Below are 20435 nucleotides of genomic sequence, written 5' to 3' on the forward strand. Positions count from 1 at the left end.
GATATTACAAACAGCCCCTAGACGGAGAAGAAAACCTTAATGTTTCCTAATGTACTAAAGGACCTTGCACCTACACAGTGTAATCTCACTCTAGGCCTCATTTACAGAAGAAACCTAGCTGAATCATGCCAAGTTGTGATGCTGCAAGTGCAATATTCTGTATAAGGGAAAAATACTGTCTGCTTTTACATCTAGCGCACAAATACCGGCTGCTTTTACATCTAGCGCACAAATACCGGCGGCTTTTACATCTAGCGCACAAATACCGGCTTTATTTTACACTGCGAGAGTTGAGCAAGGACACTGCTCCCTCCCAACTCATCTAACCCAACTATATCTCTCCGCACATTTTACATTTTCCCCCCTGAAAAGCCACATAGTTTTGCTGAGGTGCAACTTCTGGATGAATTTACCCCTAACTACACTAAATACATTTATAGCTTCAAACTCACAGCTTGGACAATGATACATTACAAAGTTCTTCTCTGTTTCAGTGCCGCTACATACCTCCCAACTTTTAGGGCTCTTCTAGGGGAAGTAGGTATGTAATGGGCAGCCTAGTGATTTACAGGCAGCCCTCTGAGGGCGTGGTTTAATACATAGCTATATAGGCATAGGCATGTGCGCAGGGCATGCCTGGGCACACCCTGATGCGGAGCCACATAAAGGTGGGGCACAGGTGCTCCATTTAAAGGCCGCAGTACACTACAGAGAAGCGCCTCAGCTAATCCTCTCTATATTCAAGCGGCCGCACACAAGATACCCAGCGGCAGCGGCTCCTCCCATAGTCACCTGCAGAGCTGGACTCATGTCCCACGTTAGGAAATCAAGTATACATATGTTTTATAATTAGATTTATATTTCATCGTTATAATTTAGTTCTAATTATTGTTATTCTGCTTGCACAAACACACAAAAATACATATTTATATATTTTCCATTGGAATGCTGCTTTAATATCACATTTTTACAATTTACTATTTATTATTATTTATTACTATTTATTATTATTTAATAATGGATCTCATTCATTCTCTCCAATTAAGTTTTTATAGCAAATGTCAGCTTAAATAGATAACATGCATATAACAAAACATTTTTTTTTACATCACAAGGTTTTGTTTTTTTTCCCCCTTAGAACATAAATAAAATGTCTTGTAGTATAGGCCCTGGGTGGTGCTGGAGGAGAACAATGCTTGACATCCCCCTGTCTGTTTTCAAATCCGCTTAACCTGCACTCAGCCCCAACCCCATAGAGATCACTCATCAAACAAACATGAAGATAACTGACAAATTTTAATTATGCAAAACTGTGATAGGCATTAAAACAATTCAAACACTATTACCTTTAAGGCTTCATAATTAGATGTCCTTGCCAGGAAATTATCCCATGATTTCAGAACGATTTCACTCTGCTTGTGGTTTTCTTTTATCTGTAAATGAAACAGTATTGTACATATATAAATATTATTACCCTGCTGATAATAATATTAAAAGAAAATAAACCATTGTGACTGCTACATGTGGACATTCCAGGTTCTGCGCTACAAAATTCCACAACCGACAAGTGTAACCTGATTGGACCAGGATATTATATATGTTAACTCAAAGAGAAGACTGTTCGAGAATGGCTTTCCTCAAAATTGACTTGTGCTCCAAAGGATGCTTTAATGATAGGACCAGTGATGCCTCTATTTAGCGGTGACCACGGTACCCAAGTGTGGACATTAGAGGGCGGGGGAAATGCTTTAAGGAGTGCAAACAAAGCTTTACCTCTGCATATTTTTGATGTTCTTCCTGAAGTTCCAATTGTTGGTGATTTTCAATCATTTCAGTTTGGTGAGAGGCAACAACTTTACTAATATTTTCTGTATGTTTTTCAATAACGTCCAATGCTTCATGATCAGAGGTCACTGGTCGGATATTTTCAGCTTTTAATTCTGTTCGAATTTCCCTCCATACTTCTCCAACCTTACAATACATAAAATATAACAAAAATATTAATAATAAAACTAGTGGTGATAATGATAATAACAACAATAACACAACAATAAGACAAAGTTCTATAGCTCACAACAAATTTGGCTAAAGAATATTAAAACTCTTCCTAAGAGGGATCTATTTCTATTTATGTATTACGGAGTTCATCTGTGGATGCCTTTTATATATAGTGGACAACATAAGCCCACCAGAGGGGCCACACAGTACCTTTGCGAAAAAGTATCAGATGACATTAGGAAGTATTCACCAAGCCCGGGCACTAGGTTAAGCTCCCAACAGCAGACTAACCTACAACACAGACGGTGATTAAACCGTGTTCACCCTGTGACATCAGAGTCACCAGGAGGAGGAGACAGGGTAAATAACTAAGGAGTTCCGCAACTGATCTTAAAGAGGGTCAAAAGATCATTCACAGAAAAATAGTTGCCCGTCAGTGATCTATCGTGATTTAATTCTATGAATATATATAACTATTTGTCCTATACACTTCTCCCTATGAGATGCTGCATAAATTAGGCAAGTTAATAAAAACACAAGTAAATACAAAAGCTCTAAAGCTGTATATTTATTGTGCAAAAAGAAACAGACTTACTTTAAAATCAAGATATTTACTTATTACGCTGAGTGTGACATAATCCAGTGCAGACAAACCGGGCAAGTTCTCAAAACCTAGAAAAATAGCAGATTATCCTGTGAAACACATTAAATAAAAACACCACAAAGCAAATTTAAATTGACTGAGTAGCTCTTAAAGGATCAACAAAGCAAACACAAACACAAATATAATATACATTATGGTGCTTACAAAGAATATGGTGTGTACTCATCTGGCAAGCAAGATAATTAAACTTTCATCCAAGTTCAAGTTAAAATCTGAAACCTTTTATACAAATGTTTGGGGATGCATTGGTAGTGGAACTATAGTAAGTGTCAGACATAAGACAGTAGATTTCCATCTCTCATCACTATGAATAAAGCTTATTTTAGAGATGGGATTGCCCTTATTTTGCCAACCTCTTAATAAAATAACATGTTAATGTATTTGCAGAATAAGGCTCCAGTATAAATATTTTTCACGGCAGTGAAACAGGTGACAAACTCCTCCTGCTGTACAGGAGGATCCACTATGCAGTATGAATAAAATGTCCAGTATCCTTACATCCAACCGGCTGAAGGGAAAAGCCAAACAGTCAGGTGTAAAAGGAAATAGGACATTTCCAGCTAATATAATGTTCGGAGTACGTCAGTAAAATATAACTCCACACTAACAGATCTGGCTGGCATATTTGAGCCTTATACAATCCTACAGCCTTTCAGATAATATTGCTGAAAGATGGGAGAGTTACAGTTCTTACCAAGTTTGGAAAACACAGAATAAATTTTGGCTCGGATATTTTCAGCCACTTCCATGATTGCAATGCTGAAACAGTCGACAGGCATAGGGGTGACCTGCTGTTCTTCCTGGAATTGTCCAACCAGGGGTTTCCGTGCATCTATTCATGTTACACCAATAAAACTGGTTAGATATCACCATCATTATCCAGACAACTGTATCTAATAATATAAGCAAGAGCAGTGTAGCCAGACGCGGTTTGTGTCCCACACTATGACCTGTAGTGCAGAGATACATGTGGGGTCTGGCGAGCTGGAATGCTGGTAAGTAAGGCAACGGGGATATCATAGAAATGGCTGCAGTCTCATACGTGGCTGCCTTATGCACGTACCACTCTTTGCCAAACGTTTTAAAAATAAATTACATGCAAATACAAAATGCTCTATGTTGTCAACAATTAATTGTAACATGTTGGCGACAACAGAATCTTGGTAGTTAGATGAAAGACAAACACGATCAGTGAAGCTGTCCCTTCTGTATTATATGCTGCATCATATCACATGACACGCAGTGTAATAGTTATCGTAAATCTACTTTGTAATCTGCGAAACCTCTCCTCCTCCTCCTCCTCCGACAACACACAATCTTCATATATATGATGTGGGTTTTATCTCAGACACAACACCTCCTGGGTTTCATATACCTATCATATTAGTAATGGCTCAAGGCACAATTCATAAGTGCAGCCAGGCAGGGCAGGGGTCAGCACACAGGGGCAGCTAGAGGTACAGTCTGACCCAGTGGTCAGACAGTGTCTCGCTCCCCCTCCTGCGTCAACAGGTACTATGCGCTCCAGCACTCTACTCCCTCCTCACTGACTGTCAGGCATGATGTCTTCATCGTGCCCCGACGCTGTCAGTGAGGTGCAGCGCATAGAGAAGCCGATGCCAGAAGGGAAGACAGAAGAAAAGAAGGCCATATGAAGGTAAACAAAGAAAGGAGTACAGTGGAAGGGAAACAGTGGGATGAAGGGAAACAGTGGGAGGAAGGGAAACAGTGGGAGGAAGGGAAACAGTGGGAGGAAGGGAAACAGTGGGAGGAAGGGAAACAGTGGGAGGAAGGGAAACAGTGAGAGGAAGGGAAACAGTGAGAGGAAGGGAAACAGTGGGAGGAAGGGAAACAGTGTGATGAAGGGAAACAGTGTGATGAAGGGGGAACAGTGTGATAAAGAGAAACAGTGTGATGAAGGGGGGAACAGTGTGATGAAGGGGGGAACAGTGTGATGAAGGGGGGAATAGTGTGATGAAGGGGGGAATAGTGTGATGAAGGGGGGAATAGTGTAATGAAGGGGGAACAGTGTAATGAAGGGGGGAACAGTTTGATGAAGGCGGAACAATGTGATGAAGAGGAGCTTTGTTATTTGATGTTAATTGATGGTAACCAGTGCACTTTAAGACAATACATGATTTTAAAACATGCTTGCAATCATCCACTATCCTGAAATCTCAATTTATCCCACATATCACACTTACCAATAATACGTCCATAGTTATCTCTTCTCACACCCAGTTCCTCCTCTTCTTGCTTCCACAACTGGACAAGCAGCTTTGGGGATGTCTCATTATTTTTCCCCCGCCAGGTCGTAAGATGTGAAATAGTTTTAGGATTGTCACAGAATTCCACCAATATTCCCAGCAGCAGATTGGTCATGCTCTTCAGATTAAGCTTTAGAAAAAAAGACAAGTGAGATGTCAAGGAAACTGTCTGTCGAACTGTGAGTGCTTTAAAGCTAAAAACCTGCATTACATGAGACAATCTACATGCAAAGCTCTGTCTTTTGTGTACACCACATTACTCCTTTCGTTCCTGCTAGACTGAGCATAGCAGTGGCAGGTGAGCAAAGTGTCAGGGAACCGGCCGGATAGCCTGGAATTATTATTTAATACTTAGGGTTATATTTACTAAACTGCTGGTTTGAAAAAGTGAAGATGTTGCCTATAGCAACCAATCAGATTCTAGTTATTATGTATTTAGTACAATCTGCAAAATGACAGCTAGAATCTGATTGGTTGCTATAGGCAACATCTCCACTTTCTGAAACCCGCAGTTTAGTAAATATACCCATTAGAATAGTTGTTCTTCATACAAAAGGAGTACAATAAACCTTTTCATATACTTACTGCTAATAAATCCAAGATGATAAACATGCCATTGTTTTCAAGGAAATAATCTTCTAAGGAGAAACATCCTATAACACAAGACCTTAAAATAAACAATATTAAAAAAGTATTAAAAAGACACAAAAGTTACTAAGACACCAAGAGAATTAAATAGACAGTTCTGTCAAAACTAAGATTTAGTTCAAAAGCTGACAATCTTTAGAAAGTCTTCAGTAACTCCCTGACTTATCCCAAAATACAATAACAACCTAAATTAATCAGAGATACTGTAATCTAAACATTTCTCTGCGTAATGTAGTATTATAAAAACCAAACCTATCTGGCATGCGAGTTCTCTAAGAACACAATAACAGAACGTTATTAAATGGAGTTTAGAAGGCTAGAGAACTGACAATTTCTCAAATCATTTCAGTACTTTTTAAACCATTTTATCTTATCTTCTTTTCAAACCTCCTTCTCTGTGACATCAGGACAGAGGTGTGCTGGTATGCTAATCGGTTTTATTGATATTTTGTTCACAAACTGTAGTAATGAGTTCTAACCTTACACACAGTAATTTCATATGTTACCTAAAACAACTTATAACTTTGTGAGGGATCATAAATAACCACATTAATATACTATTTACCTAATGAAAAAAAAATAGTTGTTTCTTTAAAATGTTTAAATCCCGGTGCTGCTAGTGAGTAAAATAATCAATTTAAATAAGTGGAAGCATCTGCCAGATAAGAGACTGTATGGTGCCTAACTTAAATAACACCGTGTATAATATACTTGCCAACTCTCCCGGAACGTCCGGGAGACTCCCGCATTTTGCGAGAGTCTCCCGGACTCCCGGTAGAGTGTGTCAATCTCCCTGATCTGCCCACTTCCTAGTGAAGTGGGCAGAATTCGGTTTAAATGCCACGATTCACCCGGAATCGCGGCATTTAGCCCCGCCCCCGCTGTAAAATGACGCGATTTGCGTCATTACATCACGGGGCAGGGGCAAAATGACGCGATTTCGGCGCCCCGCCCCCTGCACGCCCTCGTCCCAGCCGGCATCTCCCGGAAGAAGAAAAACAAATGTTGGCAAGTATGATGCAAGTGAATCTATTTTTGTTAATTTGTGTTTTGTTTTTATTACCAGCTGGTTTATTTTGTTTAAGTATTAATGAATTTGTGAAGTTTTATAATAAATTGAAGACCTTTCTTACGATTCTGTGATAATTATTTCCTTTATACTATTTTCCTAATTATCCTGATAAGGCCATAAACATGACAAACTTGTATTGTTCTTATTATTGTTTCAAAACTAATTTTTTGAGCAATACTTACCAAACGCAGTCTAGTGTACAGAAGAGGAGCTTGTTGTGACCTAATCCACTGTAAAGCCTAGAGGGGTCCATTTTGAGAAGCTGTAACAGCACATCCACCCCACCTGATCCAAACAAGTCCTGAGTAATAACAAAATATTTCAAGATGAAGCACAGCAGCAATAAAGTATTGCAAACAGTTATCCTACACTAAAACTTCCACGCTTTACTTTTACAACATCAGGTACTATATATTGTTATATATATTATAGTACAGTAAGCAGCTAAATTGTTAGTTTTCATTGTCTGCCTACTTGATGTGGTATGGTATAAATAATGTTTGTCTGTCTATTCCAGTTCATAAATGAACAGTTTAGATTTTTAGACGCGAGAGCTGGGTACACACGACAGGTTTTTCAACTAATTATTGTGTTAATCATGTTTTATCGTACCAAAGTACATTGTATCGTTTGATTTGATTTTATAAATGAACTAAAAATCCCAATCAATGATGTCGGGCAAATTTTGAGGTGTGTATGCACTCACTAGTGTAGGCAGATCTCTATAGGGTGTGCAATCACAATCTTTTCAGCAGATGGTTATGACAGATAAAGAGCATAGATATGAAGGTAAACCGTGTAGGTGTGTACATCGTTGGTGAAATTCCCCATCTATGTTCTGTTTACACTACTGACTCACAGATTTTTTTCTATTATTACCTAATTGCGTTCACATGGAATGGAGGTGTCTATGGTGTTATTCCCTAGGGAGTTCCTTGATATAGGAAGGGGGGTGTATAATTTAGTAATTGTGTGTTTGGTTTCTTGAGAAAGATGGGCTGTGCCACAACCAAACGGCGTGCAACCTGTATTAAGTTGCTGTTGTTTTTATACTAAGTCAAAGCTCTCATTTCTTCCCAATCCTCCAACCCCCGTCGGCTTTTTGCCACCTTCAACTCCCTCTTCTCCCATCCCCCTATCCCACTCCCCACCACGCTCTCTGCTGTCGACTTTGCTACCCACTTCACCTCCAAGATTGAGTCTATACGTCATGACATCTCCCAACAGTCCCTTCTTACCCCACCCTCTCCCCCTCCATGCCCTTTCTGTCCCCCTTCTCACCCTCCAGCTAGCTCACCCTCCTTCTCTTCCTTCACTCCGGTATCTGCAGATGAAGTCCATACCCTTCTCTCTTCCTCTCCCCCCTCCACTTGCACACAGGACCCAATCCCCTCCCACCTCCTCCGCTCCCTCTCTCCCGAAGCCTGCTCCCACCTTGCACACCTCCTCAACCTCTCCCTCTCCTCTGGAATCTTCCCCTCCTCTTTTAAACATGCTCTTGTCTCCCCCATACTCAAGAAACCGTCCCTTGATCCCGCCTCTCTCTCTAATTACCGCCCTATTTCGCTTCTTCCTTTTGCCTCCAAACTCCTTGAACGGGTTGTCTACAACCGTCTCACCTTCTTTCTTTCCTCTCACTCACTACTTGACCCGCTCCAATCTGGTTTTCGCCTCCTTCACTGAAACTGCCCTCACTAAGGTCACTAATGACCTTCTCCTCGCTAAATCCAATAGACACTACTCCTTTCTTATCCTTCTTGACCTCTCTGCTGCCTTCGATACCGTTGACCACGCACTCCTTTTGCAAACTCTCAAATCTTTAGGCCTATGTAACACTCTCCTCTCCTGGTTTTCCTCTTCTACATCACCTACTCTTCCCCTACCCGTTGGCGTTCCTCAAGGCTCCGTTCTTGGCCCCCTGCTTTTCTCCCTCTACACCTCCTCCCTTGGTGTCCTCATCCACTCCTTTGGCCTCCAGTACCACCTCTATGCTGATGATACCCAAATCTCTCTTTCATCCCCTGACCTCTCCCCTTCCCTTCTGTCTCGTGTCTCCTCCTGTCTCTCGGCCATCTCATCTTGGATGTCCCAACGCTTCCTTAAACTCAATATTTCCAAGACCGAGCTTAAAGTCTTCCCCCCTGCAAGGACTCTCCCACCTCCCCCCTCTCTATTTCTGTTAATAACACTACCCTCGTTTCTGTCCCCCAAGTCCGATGCCTTGGGGTCATCCTTGATTCCTCCCTCTCATTTAAGCCTCACATTCTGTCCCTCTCAAAATCCTGTTACTTCCACCTTCGGAATATATCTAAGATACGTCCCTCTCACCACGGAAGCTACGAAAACCCTTGTTCACTCGCTTATTATCTCTCGCCTTGACTATTGTAACCTTCTTCTCTCTGGCCTACCTGATTCTCGCCTTGACCCTCTTAAGTCTATCCTCAATGCTGCTGCCCGCCTCATTTTATTCTCCCGCCGCTCTATCTCTGCAGTCTCCCTCCAACAGTTACTACATTGGCTCCCCATACCCTACAGAACTAAATTTAAACTCCTCACCCTCACCTTTAAAGCTCTTAGTCAATCTTCCCCTCCCTACATCTCCAATCTCATCTCTACCTACACTCCTACCCGGCCCCTCCGCTCTGTTTGTGACCGCCGCCTCACTACTTCACTGATCACCTCCTCTCACTCTCATCTTCAGGACTTTGCCCAGGCTGCTCCCCTGCTGTGGAACGATCTTCCACGTTCCATCAGGTTAGCATCTACTCTCAAAGGCTTCAAGCGTGCCCTTAAGACTCATTTCTTTATTCAAGTCTATCAGTCCTCCTAACTTTCTTGTCCTGGCTCTCTTCCCTAGTTAGTACCACCCTTTATGTTTCTCCCCCTTCCCTTTAGGTTGTTAGCTCTCATGAGCAGGGCCCTCTTTTCTTGTGTGCTCCTTCTACTGTTCCTTCACCCTCTGTACCTCTTGGCCTGCTTTGCTATTGCTGTTTTCCCTGTTTTATTAATCTTCGGCCTTCTTCTTGCTGATTTCTACTATCCCTTTCACTATCTGTCAGATATAATATGATTTGCTTTACCCTGTCACCTGTGTTTGTATATACTTGTGTATCATGTTGTGTCTTGGTTCTGGTTTCTGTATATGTAATGTACGGCGCTGCGGACCCTTTGTGGCGCCTTATAATTTAAAGATAATAATAATAATAATAATAAGACCAATGTATTGCTCAGTGACTAACCATGTTGCGACTTTTGGAGGAAAGCACCGTGGCTGTACTTATTTAGGTAAAGCATGTTTTATGAAGACGTAGGGCGCAATCCAGCGCATAAAATGTGTAGGATGCAGCAGATTGTAGCGTGTTATTGACACACTGAGACAGATGCTGGATTGGTTAGTTACAGAAGTTCTTAACTGGGTGAAGGAAATTTAACCATCGCAGTCATGGTAAAAAAAACAATGTTGCGTAAATTAATAGACAACATACCAAATTATTTATATTACTTAGTGGCAAAATGTTGTACAATACATGCAAATAGATACTGCACTTATAAAGGGTATGTGGCAGTTGGTATTGCATTCGGTATACAGGGTAATGCAAACCTTTCTGTGGAGGTCACTCTCACCAACGGAGGACAGAATGAAGAGTATATCACACTGAATTTCCAGTAGGACCGTATCATCATTGCCATCAGCACTGACCATGGTTTGTTTCAGTATTCCTGATCAAAACAAACAAATAAGCATTTCAGTTTCAGATGGAATATGGAGTACTGTACACCAGCTGACTTATGCATTTGCACCAATACAAACAAATGGTATTTAGCCTGGAAATCCTATTACAGGTGTTTGTGTGTATATAACTTGCAGCTGTACCTACACAACGTGGAGGCAGCCATACTGTGGACTGAACGCAGCCTATCCGTTCACTAGGGTCAGTGACATCACTGAGGCAGGACTAATGTGCTTCAGCAATGTCTCTGGTCCCTTGTCAACTAATAGGCTCTCAAGAATGTTGGTCCAGCCCACAATATGGCTGCCCCCTCTGTGTTGGGGATGAGTGCTCTTTAAAGCTGTTGAGTGTTGAAATGCGTTGGTGCTTGGATTATTTAATAATTGAACTTTATTATGCAATATTTTTATCACACACTTAAAAAAAAAAAAAAATCACCTGATCATGGGTAATACTAATCAATATATTACATGTTCAACAAGCCTCTCCCTTTAAATACTAAGGACCTGAGTCATTAAGGAAAGTAAGGCAAAAAAAGGCGTAAATATTCTCCGGGACAAGCCATGTCACAATGCGAGGGGTGCAAATTAGTTTATTATTTTGCACATAAGTTGAATACTGGCTGTTTTTTCATCTAGCACACAAATACTTGATAGCTTTATTTTTTTACACTGAAATTTAAAGTTGATCTAAGACATGCCCTACCCCAACTATAAATCTGTCCCTACATTTTAAATTATCCCCTCCACCTCCAATGCAACATGGTTTTGCCCATGTGCCAAGTTACTCCTTTTTTATGCTTTGCTCTCCTTAATGACTCAGGCCCTAAATATCTGAGCTGTGAGTAGAGAACTGTGCTTTCATTTACCTAAGAGCTGACTAATTGCTCCCTGGTCACATAAGTCCTGATTTACACTCTCATCCCCTATGGACACCATAGACCTGAGAAGTCTCAAGCTGTAGCGCATCTGAGCATGCTTGTTGCCCCGGCCACCTGCGCCATGGAAACAGTTGCCCTGACCAGAGAATCCATCTGAAAAGAAAAGACTTGTTACCTTCCTTGTGAAGGAATGATTATACTAAATCCACACATAAAACACATCATTTGCTTTCAGTAGTGCACTAGATCTAAAACTTCCACCAGTGTACATATAAGACCATCACGGACCCCATGTTTAATGCACTGAGGTCAGGCAACCAGCACTTAGGCTTGGGGAAGCTTTTATATAAAGCAACTGACACCTTTTCTCTTCAAATTTCAGCCTAAAATATTCATTATTACACTTCATTTGTATAAAAGAAATATTGGTTCTAATGACACATCAAACTAAAATGTGGTGAGGTACCGCCCCGTTGACATCCATGATGTTAGTCCTAACTAGTATGACTGATGTTGATTGACTGTTACGGGATAATGTACACTCAGTGGCCACGTTATTAGGTACACCGTTTTAGTACTGGTTAGGACCCCCCTTGCCCCCAGAATAGTTTGAATTCTTTGTGGCATGGATAAGCAAAGTGCTGGAAACATTCCTTAGAGATTCTGGTCCATGGTGACATCAGAGCATCACGCAGTTGCTGCAAATTTGTCGGCTGCTCATAGTGCGAATCTCTCATTTTATCACATCCCAAAGATGCTCTACAGGAACGAGATCTGGTGACTGTGGAGGCCACTGACCTCATTGTCATGTGTGAGGAATCAGATGGTGATGATGTGTGCTTGTGACATGCAGAGTTATCCTGCTGGAAGTAGCCATTAGAGATGGGTAGACTGTAACCTTAAAGGGATGCACATGGTCAGCAACAATATTCAGGCAGCGGTATTTAAAATACGCTCAACTGTTATTAAGGAGTCTAATTCCCACACCATTACGCTACCACTACCACACCGTTCATACAAGGCAGGATGGATACATGGATTCATGGTGTTTACACCAAATTCTGACCCTACCAACTGCATTTTGCAGCAGAAATCAAGATTTGTCAGAGCAGGCACAATTTTTACTATCTTCAGCGGTCCCGTTGTGGTGAGCCGGAGCCCACTGTACCCTCAGTTCCATGTTCTTAGCTGACAGGAGTGCAGCCCAGTGTGATCTTCTGCGGCTGTAGCCCATCCACTTCAAGGTTCAACGTGCTGTACATTCAGAGGTGCCCTTTACCAGACCACAGTTGTGTTGCATGATTATTTGAGTCACTACTGCCTTTCCGTCAGCTGGAAGCTGTCTGTCCATTCTAATCTGATCTCTCTTGCTAACAAGGCGTTTTTGCCCAAAGAACTGGTGTCACTGAATGTTTTTGTTTGGTGCACCATTCTCTGTAAACTATAGAGACTGTTGTGCATGAAAATCCCAGGATACCAGCAATATCTCATGCATTGAGTTGCTGCCACTTGATTGGCTGATTAGATGTATAAATGTACCTAATAAAGTGGCAGAAAAGTGTATATCTGCAATTTACAATTAAATAATAGTAAACAAAGTTCAAAATGTGCTTCATCTTCTCTATAAATATTATGGGGCTTATTAAGATATTAAGAGTGGGATGTATGGCACAAAAATTTATGTAAGCACATAACCGGAACCAGATTTCTCTGTATCATTGACTTGCGTCCCCTTACAACTGGAGAGGTGTAACAGGGGTGGACAATCGTACACGGAGTATTCACATTACTCTGATTTTGCTTTTTAGGAGGCATATCTTTCGCAGGTACTTAAGGTCTAGTGCAATGATGATGATGACTATACGCAGCACTATCTTGCCGCTTCTGATAGGCTGCTTTCATATTGATTTCTCCACCTGATAGTTATTAAATCATCAGTGTTGTGGTTTTATTACATTTCTATCCAGCCTACTGCAGGAAAGAAGAAGGTACACATAAAGAATAAGAAATATTCTGACCACACCAAGTTTTCACCACCCCTAAGAATTATTTGAATAATTATATTCATCCGGGGAATTTACCAATTCTATACTCTGGGAGGTGTACCCATATATACATTTGAATCCAATATATATATAGAAAAAAATCAAAGAGAATATGTTTTTAAAGTGGAACTCTGCAATGTACAATATTGATAAAATAAATTCAAGTTTTATTGTTAACTTGTTAAAAACATAACTTTCCTGATTAATTGAACAGTAATGAAATATTAACCCATTTCACGGAGTCCCCTCCTTGGCATCCCTTTGGGGCCTTTCCAAAGTAGACAGGCCACCAGGGGCCTCTACACTCCAATTTCTTAAACTTTGTTTGTCTCTAAGGGACTCGTGCCGGCTCAAGCACAAATTATCCTCCTTTATTTCCCCTCTAACTGCCCTCTGGAGCAGCCCACATTTCCCCCCTGGGGGTCAGTTACAGAAATTCAAACACTGGATACGTGCGGAGACATGCATGGTCTCGGACCTGGCAATCAATGGAACTTGGGATTCTTTGTCAGATCTTCATCACAAGTTTGAACCTTTCCATCCGCTTTTCTTTGAGTATTTCCAGGTCCGACACTTGGCTATGTCTTTGCCCACCTCTGCCACTCTTCGGCTTCTCACTCTCTTTGAGCACATGTGTTTGCATTCCCCACTCACCAAAGGGATGATTTTGAGGATCCATAATTGGTTAATAGAGATCACCTTCGACGTTCCAAGGCGACATGAACAGGAATGGGAGAGAGATCTGGGACTCCCCCCGGATGAGTCTTGCTGGGAGAATGTCAGGAAAGGGATTGCCAAGTGGTCAATATCCACACTTAATAAATAAACTGCATACAAACTGTACTATACCCCTGACAAGATGTCTAGAGTGTTTCTCACGACCACTCCGAGTTGTTGGCGGGACTGTGGCCAGAGAGGCACGATGCCACGTATATGGTGGACCTGCCCCCGTCTAATCCCTTTTCAGAACATGGTCCTTGTTCTTATTAACTCCGTATCTGAACAACAGGCCACTAAGGATCCCTGGTTGTTCCTTCTCTCTCGCCCTATCCCTGATGAGAGTGCCCCATCCAACAAGCTGATCTCTCACATACCGGGTGCTGACAAATGCCTAATAGCTAAATATTGGAAAGACCCTAATCCTCCCTCTATACAGGCTCTACAGAATTACATCTGGCAAATCACACGCATGGAGAGCATAACATGCTACCTTCACGATAAATCACACAAGTCTGACAAGGTTTGGGCCCCGTGGTATCTACATGAAAGCCGTACCTGCTTATTCTCTAATGGCACATAGATGCAGGGCCGCCTCTAGATCCTCCAGGCTGGGTGCCGTGCACCATGGGTAAAAGACCCGTATGTGTTGACGTTTGTTTTTAATTACATAGGTCATTAATATTTAGACAAGTTGCTTATATTTTTCATTAGTAATAGTTATGGCGATATGTACGTGTCCCCCCTCCCCCCTCTCTATTCCCCCTCCTCCATCCCTGATCTTTCCCTCTCCACCCCCCCCCAGTAAACTTAAAATAAGAGGAGACATCTTGTTGACTTATAATCTTCTGTTTTATTTGATGTTTGTATTTTTTCATGCTGTCTCCTCTTGTAATAAATAAAAAGTTTAATATATATATATATATATATATATATATATATATATATATATAACCAATTCAAACTTGTAATAGTGCAATAACTGTGCGATAAGGTTAAATTTGCAACGCGCTACAATGGAATGGAATCCTACTAAGGATCGCTTATTGCACACAGAGCCTTGATGTCACTGCAGACTGCCTTTCCCCCTACAGAAATACATTTTGAACACATACAATGGAATATAAAAGTTAGAAGTATTGAAGAATTGTAACATGTTTGGGTAGCAAATGAAACCAAATGATTACTGGCTTATAAATAAGCCCACATGAGTATTGGTTGCTAGCACTATGGTTATTTATGTGAGTAAGTTATTCAGACATAAGAGTTATAAAGCAATGATTATTGGCATCACCTTGGCTGCAGCACCACTCCAGGAAGAGGAGGATACGAGTGTTCCCCTGACAGGTCATATAGTCATCCACCAGCAGAGGAGCCACTGTAGACAAAGTGGCGATGGCGTGTAGCTGCAGCTCCTCAAATCGGGCCGCCGGCCAGTCATGTTTTCCAGGTTTTTCATTGGCTTTGACATAGTTAAAAAGGGCTAAAACCACCCGTCCATCACAGAGCAACTAAATACACGACACAAATAAACCGTCATTACTAGGCTGTATAGTAACTGATAAAGGAGAGACTGTACAACATGAGTTTACTACACAAAAAATCTTGAGAGACTATATGATGACAATCTGGATTTCAAAAAATACAAACTGTCTTACATAAAAGAGCTACTAATATGTCTGCAAATGTTCCCATACCTTGGCAGAACTTACAATATATTTATACTGCTGGTCACATGAGAACAAGCTATTGCTCTCTGTTATCACCCATTTGCTGTAAGAGGTGGCTAAAAGTGGTTGTTTGCAGTGTTCTTAAAAATATATTTGGGTGTACTAATATTGCCTGATATTTAGTTTCTTATCTATTTCCCAATAAAGTGTGGCTGCTTCTTATAGTAAGCAAAATACACGTGAAGGTAAAGTACTTCTGAAATGAAAGAAAATAAAAGTTGATACCTAATTGCAAACTGTATAGGAAATCACTGTTTCTTCTGGCAGATTCGGGTCCTTAGTGCATTGAAGGCTTGCAGTCATTTCCTAAACAGTAAGCTATTAAAAGCTATTAAACTTTGCATTTCGTTCATTTCAAAAGTGCTTTCCTTTCACATCTATCTTACAGCTAACATGGTACCACCGTTATTGTGTCTGCAAAATACAGCAGCTTAAAGTACAATACTCCAATATTCAAGCACGCAAGTCATTCTATGCAAAAAATATAAACAACAAATTTCAAAAACAAACAATAAATGAAATAAACAATAAGATAAACAGCCACATTTTTAAAGATGTCATGAAACTAGTGACCTATAGTTTGATTGTAATCTCTTTGTGAGAATATATTGGTTTTGTGTTTTTAGCACTAGAGAGAAAATGTCTGCAGTTTTAGAAGTGGGCAAATTATATTAGTGAAGAAAGTTAAATCAAGCCTGAAAAGTAAGATATAGCAATATAATAAATAGTATGTTTATTAACATACATGAAAACACTATAATGTGCCACAAATCTTGTGAGGATCTGGAACGGAGAGAGTGGGTATATGTCATTAAAGATACAGGGACTGATTCATTAGGCAAACTAAGGAAAAAAAAAAAAGGAGTACATTTTCTCCTGGACAAACTAGTGGCGGATCCACTAGCGATCGCCCCCCCTAGCAGACACTTGCTGCCGACGGCTGCACAGTATGTGCAGGTCCGTCCAGCCGTGACAGGCAGGGACAGTGTTCTGCCCGACTGCTCTGATTGTGTTTCAATCAGAGCAGCCAGGCAGAACACTGTCCCTGCCTGTCACGGCTGGACGGACCTGCAGATACTGTGCAGCTGTCGGCAGCCTAAACTGTTAGAAAGGGGCGGGGCCTAAATCGCCCCCCCCTAAATCGCCCCGGGTACAGTCGTTTTCTAGATCCGCCCCTGGGACAAACCATGTTACAATGCAAGGGATGCAGATTACTTTATTATTTAGCACATAAGTTGAATACATGCTGCTTTTTTATTTAGCACACAAATACTTGATAGTTTTATTTGTACACTGAAACTTAAAGTTGATCTAGGACATGCCCTACCCCAACTATACATCTGTCCCCACATTTTAAATTTACCTCCCCCTCCAATGCAACATGGTTTTACCTAGGTGCAAAGTTACTCCTTTTTTTGCTTTGCTTTCTTTAATGAATCAGGCCCACAGTATGCTGTGATCTGCCATACATAGGCTTCCAAACATCACCAAGAAACATTATTGATATTAGGTAAACACATGCCCTCCCCAATGTCCACCTTTGTCAAAATACAATAAGAGATATTTATGAAAACTAGTGCAGAGGAAAAAGCTAATATTGTCCATAACAACCAACCAAACCGTAGCGTTGAAGCTTTAAACTTAACTTTTTTTTTATTTTGCACCATTTTCCATAAATATCCCTAATACTGTGGCCAGACCATCGCATACAAAAATATACCCTCAGATGACAACCTTTAACCCACCAACTAGCTAGACATGGCTGTACTGACAGTATAAAGAACAATGTTATCTACAGGCGTTAGTACTGCTATGACTATGTATTACCTGAACTGTGGACAGATCCTTAGATAAGACCACCAGCATATTAAACAGCAACTTCTTCATCTCAAAATCTTCATGGTTGTGCAAAAGTTTTAAACTTTTCACTAATGGGTTGTGACTTTTAACTGAAGTTAGAAAACAACAGAACAATATGTAAATAGACAATATTTGTATTTACTATTATTAATAGAACTACTAGCGTAATATATCAGAGGTCTGTCTGAGACATCTCAAAGAGCTGAATGTTCTGATTATCTATGATATTATATACCCACAGCTATACAATATAACTAGTCACTAGTGAGTCCTGCAGTGTTTGTAGTACAACACGCAGACGTATGGCGATATCTTTATTATCACAGATACAATTACATGATATTATCACAGTGTCAATGGTGCTAAATAAAAATATCTAAATATATATATTATGCCTAAAAACAAATGTGTATATGTTATAGATCCTGAAAGCGATCTACTAGCCGTAGGTGTATGTGATGTATACAAATATTAAGAATATTACATTATAAACCTAATTTCATATATTGGTGCGTTAGACACCCATCCTACGCACTTCACCTCCCTCTCTGCCATGTGCACCCACTTTTAGGAGAATGAATACAATAGGCGCTCTCCCTCCAGTCAAAAGCACATAAGATGTATCATTTTGTTGAATACATAATTAAAACTGTTTAAATGCATGCAGCAGTAAACACTCACCTTCTGTAAACGTTGCAAATAAGATCAGTTGTTTGGCAAATCCACTTTCCTAGAAGTATACAAATGAATACAACTATAAATAAATTAGGGCAGCACGGTGGCTCCGTGGTTAGCACTTCTGCCTTACAGCACTGGGGTCATGAGTTCAATTCCCGACCATGGCCTTATCTGTGTGGAGTTTGTATGTTCTCCCCGTGTTTGCGTGGGTTTCCTCCGGGTGCTCCGGTTTCCTTCTACACTCCCCCAGAAAAAATATACTAGTAGGTTAATTGGCTGTTATCAAAATTGACACTAGTCTGTCTCTTTCTGTCTGTGTGTGTATATGTTAGGGAATTTAGACTGTAAGCTCTAATGGGGCAGGGACTGATGTGAGTTCTCTGTACAGCGCTGCGGAATCAGTGGCGCTATATAAATAAATGGTGATGATGATGAAATATGTTTAAAAAGGATATAAATTATCAGACACGTTAACCGTGCATATTTGTTTTACAATGTTACATGTTATAATAATATTGGAAAATAATAATGTGATAATAATAGAAGTATTAGTATTACGTCATTGAGTCGATACTGTACTCCCCCATTACATGCCTGTTATAAAGAAGGAGCACTGTATATTGATTAGTGGCTGAAAATAAAAAAATTGCATCAAACACTTCAATGGAATAGCGCCACCCGGTGCCTGACTGCTTGCATGACATTACCAACCAATAATAAAGTAAACATCTCTCACACAGGAGAGTGTCTTCCTTTTACTCAGAGGAGATTTGCTAATACAGCCAAACCTCCACTTTATATTCCCTTTGCTTTAAACTTTCATGGAATTTACACTGTTTTCAAGGTCCCTCCATCTCTTTTTTATTCCATTTTATTCCATTCTCCTGTTGTAGTACTGTACAGCACACCTGATAACAGGAAAGATTGTGGCTTGCTGACTAAAGGTGGGACATTACTCAAAATGGGAGTGGTTTAGAAGCACAGTGGCTAAGTGGTTAGCACTTCTGCCTCACAGCGCTGGGGTCATGAGTTCAATTCCCGACCATGGCCTTATTATGTGTGTCCTCACGGACTCCCATCAGAGTAGGCCTCCCTTCATCTGAATTGGGCAAAGCATTGATGACGCGATTTCAAATGCAACATCCTGGCCCCGACCACTGTGCAATGACGCAAATCATGTTGTTTTACAGCGACGTGAAGACTCCCCCACATTTGTACCTTGGATCTTTCCTCTGGGATGTCCAAAAAGTAGACAATTACGTCACTAATTGCCTTTTGTGTCTTTTCACAAATTTTACTTGGTTTGTTTGTTTTTTACTGACACTTTACTGCATTTTACACAAATTTTCTTCTTTCAAAATATAAAATGTTTTTTATTGTATGTATATTATACAATCTAACAACACAATTCAGTTTTTAAAGAGCAACTGTCAACGATTTGCAGCAATTGTCTTTTTTGGGAGAAGTAATATTTGTGAAAATGCAGCCTATTAAGTCATGACATCATTGTATCAATGAAGCTGAAGCAATACACATGAGATTGTAGCATGCCAATTCACACTCAATAATCATCATCATCAGCTATTTATATAGCACCACTAATTCCGCAGCGCTGTACAGAGAACACACTCACATCAGTCCCTGCCCCCAAAAGAGCTAACAGTCTAATTTCCCTAACATACACACATACAGACAGACTAGGTGGAGTGCGGGAGGAAACCAGAGCACCCCGAGGAAACCTACGCAAACACGGGGAGAACATACAAACTCCACACAGATAAGGTCATGGCCGGGAATCGAACTCATAATCCCAGCGCTGTAAGGCAGAAGTGCTAATGTCACGGGGTCCTCGTGAATGACAGGCCGGCATCTCATAAATATTCTCTAGCACACATTTAATGCTAAATAAACTTTCCTTCCGCACACATTTTACTTACAACCATTGGAGGGCGACTGTTCTCCGCAATCAGTGTGGCAATTACAAGAAGATCGTTCCTCAGCTGCCGATCACAATGCTTGTAGCCTTTTGTGAGCAGTCGTATATAAGAATCTTTCAGTCCACTGGAAAGAGATACAAACTAGTGTAATCAGCAACTAATTTCCTCTATTTCCTCTTTTCTAAAACGGCCTTGGTGACACTCTGAT

General features: G+C 40.6%; 1 protein-coding gene across 2 annotated transcripts in view; it reads right to left on the bottom strand.

Annotated features, from left to right (window-relative positions):
- The window catches only part of CFAP69 (cilia and flagella associated protein 69), a 40438-nt gene that overhangs the window by 1565 nt on the left and 18438 nt on the right, over positions 1–20435 (bottom strand). For both annotated transcript variants that reach the window (XM_075211901.1, XM_075211902.1), the window contains 13 exons: positions 20228–20351; positions 18294–18342; positions 17580–17701; positions 15317–15533; positions 11249–11413; positions 10251–10369; positions 6832–6950; positions 5515–5596; positions 4867–5059; positions 3357–3494; positions 2594–2670; positions 1774–1971; positions 1347–1433 (listed from right to left, as the gene is read on the bottom strand). In XM_075211901.1, the coding sequence (XP_075068002.1) occupies positions 1347–1433; positions 1774–1971; positions 2594–2670; positions 3357–3494; positions 4867–5059; positions 5515–5596; positions 6832–6950; positions 10251–10369; positions 11249–11413; positions 15317–15533; positions 17580–17701; positions 18294–18342; positions 20228–20351 (1690 nt within the window). The remainder of the gene's footprint in view (positions 1–1346; positions 1434–1773; positions 1972–2593; positions 2671–3356; positions 3495–4866; positions 5060–5514; positions 5597–6831; positions 6951–10250; positions 10370–11248; positions 11414–15316; positions 15534–17579; positions 17702–18293; positions 18343–20227; positions 20352–20435) is intronic.

Source organism: Mixophyes fleayi, chromosome 5 (assembly GCF_038048845.1).
Source record: "Mixophyes fleayi isolate aMixFle1 chromosome 5, aMixFle1.hap1, whole genome shotgun sequence".
Lineage (NCBI taxonomy): Eukaryota > Metazoa > Chordata > Amphibia > Anura > Limnodynastidae > Mixophyes > Mixophyes fleayi.